The sequence below is a fragment of the Pteropus vampyrus genome, unplaced genomic scaffold (assembly GCF_000151845.1).
Source record: "Pteropus vampyrus isolate Shadow unplaced genomic scaffold, Pvam_2.0 Scaffold1, whole genome shotgun sequence".
In the NCBI taxonomy this organism is placed as follows: domain Eukaryota; kingdom Metazoa; phylum Chordata; class Mammalia; order Chiroptera; family Pteropodidae; genus Pteropus; species Pteropus vampyrus.
In genome coordinates, this window is record NW_011888782.1 from 35,127,384 (window position 1) to 35,136,457 (window position 9,074).

The following is a 9,074-nucleotide window of genomic DNA, read 5'->3' on the forward strand; positions in this document are numbered from 1 at the left end:
TTCAGCAAGGAAACCAAGGAAACCAAAAAAAGCACACCATAGTATGTAAAATGCAGTTACTTACACAGTGCCAAGGGAACACCTCCCTAATCTTGAGCCTGGGGTGTCTAAAGAGGACCTGACTAGTCAGATATATGCAAGATACTACTAGAATCTAATCTTCAGTATATGAAAGCTGTGTGAAATTGGACAAATTCTTTAATTTCTCTTTCAGTTTCCTTATTTATAAAATGAGTTAGTTATTTATAGTGACACCTACAGTTTTGTGAAAATAAAATGTATTAACACATGTAAAGTTTACTAAGTGCTTAAGATAGTGTATTAGGGTTCTCTAGAGAAACAGAACCAATAGATGAGTGGATAGATGAGTGAGTAGGTGAGTGGATGGATGGATGGATGGATGGATGGATGGATGGATGGATGGATAGATAGATAGATAGATAGATATTGATTATATGGAATTGGCTCATATGATTATGGAAGCTAACAAGTCCTAAGATCTGTAGTCAGTGAGCTGGAGACCCAGGAGAGCCATTGATTCAATTCAAGTTTGAGTTTGAAAGCCTGAGAACCAGGGGACCCAGTGATGCAGTTCCAGTCTGAATATTGACAAACCCCGTACCTGGGAAGAACCTAATGTCCCAGTTCAAGACAGTCAGGAAGGAAGAAGTTCCTTTTTTACGCACAAGACAGTCAGCCTTTGTTGTTCTACTTAGGCTTTCAACTGATTGGATGAGGTTCACCCACATTAGGGAGGGCAACTTGCTTTACTCAGTCTACCAATTAAAATGTTAACCTCATCCAAAACACTTTCATAGACACACTCAAAATAATGTTTGACTAAATAGGGGCACCCCATGGCTCTATCAAGTTGGCACATAAAATTAACCATCATAGGTAATGTCTAGCATGTTGGCTTTTATCGTTATTATTGTGTATTTTAATCCTCAAAAACCCATTTAGGTAAGTACTAATAATAATCTCTTTTTACAGATGAACAATAGAGATGTAATTTGTCCAAGATTGTAGAGATAGTAAGTGGTAGAGCTATCCAAGCCCATAACCACTGTGCAGACTGCCAACATCTTAGAGGAACAAAGAGAAGTATTTACCTAAGCACCATTAGCAGTGTATCTGGAAGGAATTCAGGATTAAAGTTAAGAATAGCTGGGAGAGTGTGGAGTGCCTTGGTCCTAAAGGCAAGGAGAGACTGAAAGGGAGAAAGGGACAAGGAAGTCAGAAACTATAGGCTGGAGAATGAGATAAGAGCAGGGAAAAAAGTGCAGAACAAGGAACTGTGTAAATGGTTCAGAGAACTTGATTTTCTTTGTTAGTCAAGTGATTGGAGATACAAAGTGGTATTTTCAGAAGATAGATAATAGGACAGAGAAAATAGGGGAGTCAAGTCACTGGAAGTCTTTGTGTGGTTTAAGAAGAGGTGGAGGGGGATCTATTATTTAAAATTCTACTAAAACTTACTGGATTTTGTTAACCAATGTCACTGAAAATGAATGAATGAATGAATGAATAAATAAATAAATAAATCTAAAAACATAAGAAATAAAAAATAAAAAATAAAATTCCTTTGGCCGAAAGTTGCAGAAACTAACTGGAAAGAGTTTAAGGGATAATAATAATAACAATAATAGTTTATTGGTGGTGTCTTGGGGTAGCTCATAGAATCCTAGACTAGTTGTGCCGTCAAGAATAATGGTATATTCAACAGATGATTGGATAAAGAAGTTATGGTTCATATATACAATGGAATATTACTGAGCCATTAAAAAAAATGAAATCCTACCATTTGCAATGGACATGGATATAACTAGAGGTTGTTATGCTGAGTGAAATCAGTCAGCTAGAGAAAGATAAATACCTATGATTTCACTTATATGTGGAATCTAAGAAATAAAAAGAACAAACTAATCAAAAACAGACTCACAAATATAGAAGACAATCTGGTGACAGCCAGAGAGGAGAGGTGTTGTGGGGGCTGGGAGAATGGGGTGAAGGATTAAAGAAATACAAATTAGAAGTTGATAGGTGGTCATGGGGATGGGGAGCGCTGCATAGGGAATGCAGTTAGCATTAACATAATGGCTAGATGGAGAGCCAGAAGAGAGAAAGAACAATTAGGGGGATCATTTTATAAACTATATAAATGTTAATTCAAGGTACTGTATACTTGAAAGTAATAATAAAATAAAATTTAAAAAACTTGCATACAAAAGGAAGATTACCATTCTATTATTCAACTATTATAATGTAGACATATTACTAAATCCAAAGTATAAAATCCAAATCTTTTCTGTTAAAGAATTTATGTCCTTAAATAACCTATTGCTTTGTATAATATAATTTTTTTGGAATTAAAAAAGAGTGATCCTGGGAAACTGATCCAGTATTTCTGTTTCATATATGCTACATATTCTAAACTAGTAGTTGATAAACTTTTTTCCGTAAAGGCCCACATAGTAAATATCTCAGATTTTGCAGGCCATACCATCTCCATTGCAACTACTCAGTTCTGCCCTTGTAACATAAAAGCGACCTAGAAAGTCTGTAAATAAATGACTATGGTGATGTTCCAGTGACACTTTCTCTACAGAAACAGGTGGTGGGCTACATTGGGCCCAGAGGTCCATGGTTTGCCCACCTCTAAACCAGGTATTGAGAAAAGATTGTCGTTGCTGGAGGCCAAATGTTTTTATAATCAAAATGAACTGCTAATCTGTCATTAGATGTAGCTGTAACTCTTGACCTTTATAGTAAAATGCTCCTCAAATAGTGACCATATATCAACAGATATGACTATAATTCTATACTTTGTGAAAAGTTCAGATTGCTGTTTTTACACATAATGTAAAATATGTCTTCAGCAGTTAAGATATCAGCAATTTTTTATTGGACCTCTAATTTTTTATCATTGATTTGCAATTGTGGATTATGTATTATGGATGTGTTATATAATATGTAAAGTTATTATCCTGTGTTAATCATACGCCTTGCAAATAATTTTATCGGTTTATCGGTCTTTGATTTGTTTATACTTTCTTTTTTCATTAAAAAATTTTAAAAGAAAAAAAGAATAATGGTACATAATCAAAGATTTACTTGTCTTTGGATCAAAAGATACCTCATACTTTGGTATATGTAGCCTGACACATTTTATTATGATAGATTCACTTCTGATTGTGGTCTTTCTTGTGTGTGATTTTGTTTTGATTATCAGATATTTGCCTTAAATGGAGAGTCTTGCCATCTTCTACTAATCATCAGGAAAAAGAATATTTTGATATCTGGATTTGTGCTAATAATCCTAACCTCTTGGAAAACAGGTAGTTTTTTGACAGTTTTCTAAAATTCTTTATCCATTTTTAATTCCTAAAATACATATGTATGAAACTGGAAAATGTCAGCTATAGATAAATTTTAGCTTAGTAACTGCCATCTCTTAAAACTCTTTCTAGCCCCTTGCCACCTGTGAAAAGATGTTTCATTAGCGTGCTTTTCCATTAAGATAAAAGAAACCTAGATGTAATTATTTGCAAATGTTGGGATGTGCAGCTCTGTGCTTCCACTGGCGGGAGACTACAACCTGGTGTTTAAGAGTTCTGCCTTTTAGTTCATTTTCACACAACATAGCACCTTATTGTACAAGAGTTTTTATCCAGAGTGTGTCTCCAGGGGGACTAAACTGTTAGACTATGTGCTTTTTATGTTTAAGTCATATATTGATTTCGCTGCTTTGTGCTTTTGGACTAAAACAGGAAAAACATCGATTAAATATTGATGAATGGAAGTATTATTGCAAGCCCTTTAGACTTACACTCTTTTTCTTGGGGGGAAAAAGAGTTAGCATATCTCTTTAACAAAGTCACCCCTAAGTTGAGCATTGCTTTTCCATGGAGTTTATTCTAAGTCCTTGGGCCTGGATAAGTTACTCAATATTGCTAATATAGACATTAGGGTAATAACTCTTGTTGGGTTATTTTTATCCAGCCTCGAAAAAAAGCAAATAAAAAAAATCAGAAACTGCTACTAAAATCTCTTCTACATGGAGTCCCCAGGTTAATCATATTTAGAAACTGAGAAAAAATGTTAGAGATGAGAGGGTTTTAGATTTCACGTGGCCCAGGGGTGTTTCAGTTTCCCTTTCTTGGTTTGCAGCAGAACCTTTTCCCCTCCCCCAAATAAAATTTGTTTTAGACTCCAAATTTATGAAATAGATAAATGCAGAACTGTCCTGATTGAATTGGAGATTGGGAATCTGGGGGCCAAAGGCATTCACTTCTCATTTCTGTTCTCTGTTCTCTGCAAAAAGCTGGAGCTCCAGAAAGTAGGCTCATAAAACACTGATCTAGTCTCACTTCTTTATTTTAGAGAAGAGAAAATTCCCCAATGGGGCTAAGAAACCTGTTCATGAAGCCACTGGCAAAGGTCTTCTGATTCCTAAACCCGATTCCAGCCCCAGCTTAAAACTTAAATATCTCCCAAGTCAGAACAAAGGGTTGGTTTAGTGCCAGTATTAACGACAGCCTGATATGTAGTGTTTTCATTGTCAGTGTCATTATTTTCATCCACGTGTTGTTTAATAGAAGTTTTTTTGTTATTGTTGTTGTTTCGGTTTCTGTGTAGAAAGAGCTGTGCTTGGCAATGTAAATGAAATTGACTCAAGTCCAAAACTCTCAAAAAAAAAAAAAGTTAATAATATTGATCACTTACTGTGAACTAAGAACTTTTCATACAGCATAGGACAGTGTGTTAGAGTTCAGCCAGTGCAGCCAGACTGCCTGGGTTTGATTCTGAGCTCCATTAGCTGTGAAACCTTGAACAAGTGATATAATCTTTTTTAAACTCAGCTTCCTATCACCTAGAATGGGATATAATAATAGTACTTTTTGCATTTTTTCTGGTTCCAGCTGAGCCTCTTGTAAGGTCAATTTGCTAAGTCCCTGTTCCCTGGGGACCCCTTGATAACGAGCCATGAGAATTTAGGCCCCTTTTTACAGATCTAACCATATACCTATGACTTCTTAGACCAGTCTTAGCCATTATCAGACCTGTAGAACTGGGACTCTGTCCTCTACGGCTTCCCTTAGCTCCAAAATACTCACCTACACTTTCACCCTCTTCTTGAAAAGTGGTGATGCCGTAACAGAACAATGTAAAATTAGTTTCGAAGCTGCATTAGTTCTGTCTCTTTTACACATCAAAACAGTGTTATTTGTGATGACAGGCAAGATGAATTTAGCCATGTTGGTGGAAAATTGATGGACCTTAAAAGCTTAAAATGCAAAAAGTATTTTTATATTTCTGATTTCTTAAGTCCTTAATTCTTTAAATATATGGACATAATTTTGACCATCTATATTTTATATCCACTGAAAAGATTATGACAAAAAGTATGCTTAAAGTGACAGCAAAAGATTTAGGAGATATATAAAGAAAACTCCTGATTACAAGGGCAGTTACATAAGAGTTGACACTTTCTTTATGACAGATTATTGACAGCAAGTAGATATGGTAATTTTTAGGGGAGGAGAAATTCATCCGATGACCTCATTCAGTCCTCTCATTATGGCAGGATGGGCCATGTATACTTTGAGACTATGTCATAAAATAGATTATTGTTAGACAAAACCCTTATATACACACACACACACACACACACACACACACATGCACGCACATACATACATATATATATATATATACACACAATTGTATTTGGATAGAATTGCATAAAGTAAGTATATGAAAGTGATGAGAAGTGGAGTATAGTTATTTTTTAGGCAACATTTGATGAATGGAAGGAGAGAGTAATGGAGTGAAAAGTGGCATTATCTATATTTACAGAAAATATAGTTTATTGCCAGCAGTTAATTGCCAATTGTCAGCAGGGTTAATGCTAATGAACATCATTTGAATAAAAAATTTGTGTACCCAGAACTTGGGTAGGAAACATAATAGCAGCTCTCTCACATAGCAATTACATATGTTATCTCATTTCATCTTTACAATAACGCTATAAACTTTCTCTACTTCTCAGAGGAGAAAACAGTGAGGCTAAGAGAGGTGCAATGACTTGTCCAGGGTTCTTTCCTAGAGCTGAAATTTGAGGCCAGGCATTTTATGTAAAACCTGTACTGTTTCTGCCTTACCTCACTGAAGGCATCTTTTACCTTTGAGAAAGGCTAATTCCAGCCTAATTCTTTACGGTGACAAACTATGCCATTTTACAAACGGTAATATCAGAGTTGGTGACTCAGGCTGGTAAAATGTAGCCATTCTTTTTCAGACCACTGAAGCCTCTTTTTTTTTGTTTTCCACTTTAAGCACAGAGGGAGGCTAGACATTTTGTCTCAGTACCCAAGAAATAGATATCAGTACGCTTCCATTACATTCATGCTATGTATTTATCTGCACTGAAAATAGGGATCACCAGCAGAGTAAAAATGATGCCTATCATTTGACTGAAAGAAAAAAGTCTAAATTTTGAAAAAGATGTTAAAAAATATCTGTGGATTGTATTCTACATTAAAATTTAGTTTGTTTCCAAAGATTTTTGAAGACAATTGAATGGATTGCATTTAAATAAAATATTTGTAGTTTCTCTTTTCTGAATAAAAACTTAGTGTTGTCACTAGGTTCTTTTGTCACATGAAATAGAAACCTATATAGGTGCCACCCCACAGATGTCTTCATCTCAACACTACAGGCAGCTACATATATAGTAGATGTCCCCTGATTTGTTTTATCTACCACCTTTCCTTGAAAATAACAATGACAACAAATATCATATATAAGTGGATTTTTTTTTCCACAGTAGTACTCGAATTTGATTGTAGTTTTTTTTTTTTTTTCTCTTTTGATGGGGGCAAGAAAAATAAATGCTGCAGCTATGAAAAACAGAAATCAGGGGTTTGATCTGCTTCACTTTTCCTGTACTGTTTCAGATGAGAGAAGGCCCTGTCTCTATTCTTAACCTCCTCCTCCCTCTCCTAGACTAATGTACATTGATTTTGTCCCTTTCCTCTCCTTTCGGTACCCACATAATAGGAAAACCCTTGCTAAGAATTGACCTGAACATTTTGCCCACTATCGTACATCCCCAGTGATAAATCAAAGCCATGACCAATGGAAGTTGAACTTCTGATCTTTGTCAAGCCTCTATACCAAAATGCACAATATACTCTCTCAATTTTTCAACAGTTTGGCTAACAACTCCCAGAACATAGCCACAAAACCAAAAGTAGGGGGAAAAAAATCCTCAAACCTTACAAACCATATGTCTCAAAAGTCATTAGTGTTTTTTGTAACCATAACAAGGGAAGCCCTCATTCACAGCCTGTTTATTGTCATTTATATATAATTCTATTTGATGATATAATACATGTATTAACCCACTAGTGAATAGAAACAGCACATCAATAATGTCGGGAAATAGGGTGACCGCAGAAGCAGACATACTGACAACAGAAGGGAGACAAAGATGTTGCCAAGGTGGGGAGTCGGGGAGGGGGAAGCCTGTGTGGGGAGGTTATTTGGGGCTATTTGATGAAGGGCTCTACTACATCCATAAGGCTATCAGTAAGTACTGCATCACATCACAGTAGTTACCGGTCTTCACAGTGATCTTGAGTCATTAAACAAAGGATCCATGTGTTTCAGAAGCAGAATTATTTGATGTGTTGTGGACAGACATATGGATTTCTATCCCAAAATTTTGGGGAAAAAATGTTTGACAGTAATAAGATAAGCTTCGGTTATCTAAAAACATTTTTGCAAAAATCCTCATTTCATGATAATGCAGGATAAATGAAGCCTTTGTAAATAATGAATAGTGTCACATTCTGGTAAATATATACTACCTTTCACATTTTCCATCAAGCTATTTTTTCCCATTAAGCTCTGTTCCATGCAAATTGGAGATTTAAGGTCATGTATTACTTAAGTCATCAATACAATGCTCTTTACCTTGTATTCAAATTTTGGATATAAGGCATAAAGATAAATCCTTGTGGAAGTAAATAATCTTTTACAGACAGTAAATAGTTTTATATTTTCTCCTGATGTTGTCTCTTGTACTTGTTTATTGTGAAGTTGTCATCACACAGAACGCTTACCTTCCATCCCTCTGGGTACCATGAGCACGGTATCATCATCAAAAAATAAGAAAGATAAGCAACTTCGAGAGTCAGTCCAAAGGTATCAGAATCGCCTGACAGAACAGCAGCCACAGGTGAGCTGTTATTAATTCTTTCCAAAATCTACCCAGACTCTTGAGTTGTTGGTTTTACGTGTGCAGATTGACTAATATAATTTACCCAAGTAAATTGTGTAGCCTCTTTTTTCCATCCTCTTTTCTCACCTCCTTTTAATTTGGCATCTAAGGAGTGTTCTAGAGGTGAGCACAAGTGCTCAAGAGTCCAGAAAGGGAGGCGAGTTCTTAAAACATACTATACATGTGATATCTAAGTCCATCTACATAACACTGAGTGTGAGTGAGGTAGGGGAATATATTTCCATTCTGCAGCTGCACAAAAGGCCTCATAGATGTCAGCCAGCATGTCAGAGGTCACGTGGTCAAGATTAGAACACGGTTCCATATGACTCCAAAGGTTAGGCTCTTTTTTTTTTTTTTTTAAATTTCATTAGGCTTCTTCCCTGATGGTGGATTTTTGAGGTGAAGAATTATACTTCAAAAAAAACTAGCCTATTAATACAGAAACTGAGAGTCATATTTCTTTGGTAAGAAAATTCAATAAATATAGCATTACTATCAGTAAATGTAGGTAACCATTACAATTTCAAAAGAAAGAAAAGGTGGCATGCAAAAATACTGTTTTAATCAGTGATCTAATAAAGTCATTAGATCTATATTTACTTTATGGATTCAGAACCCAAGTTTGACATTTTTTAATTGTGTAGCCTGGTAACTTCCTCAAATAGACCTCGAAGAGGTCAGTAGTATATGTTCAACTGTGTGAACCCTCTGTAGATGTCAGGACAGAATGCTTATTCCAATAGAGAATTATTTGTGGAGCAGGAGTCAAGACCCTCCCAGGCTT

The 9,074-nt window shown here is 35.7% G+C and overlaps 1 protein-coding gene across 1 annotated transcript in view; it reads left to right on the forward strand.

Moving 5' to 3' along the window:
• MORC1 (MORC family CW-type zinc finger 1) overlaps positions 1–9,074 on the forward strand; it is a 157,153-nt gene that overhangs the window by 86,664 nt on the left and 61,415 nt on the right. The window contains exons 16-17 of the mRNA XM_011355579.2: positions 3,233–3,338; positions 8,107–8,245. Coding sequence (XP_011353881.1) covers positions 3,233–3,338; positions 8,107–8,245 — 245 coding nt within the window. The remainder of the gene's footprint in view (positions 1–3,232; positions 3,339–8,106; positions 8,246–9,074) is intronic.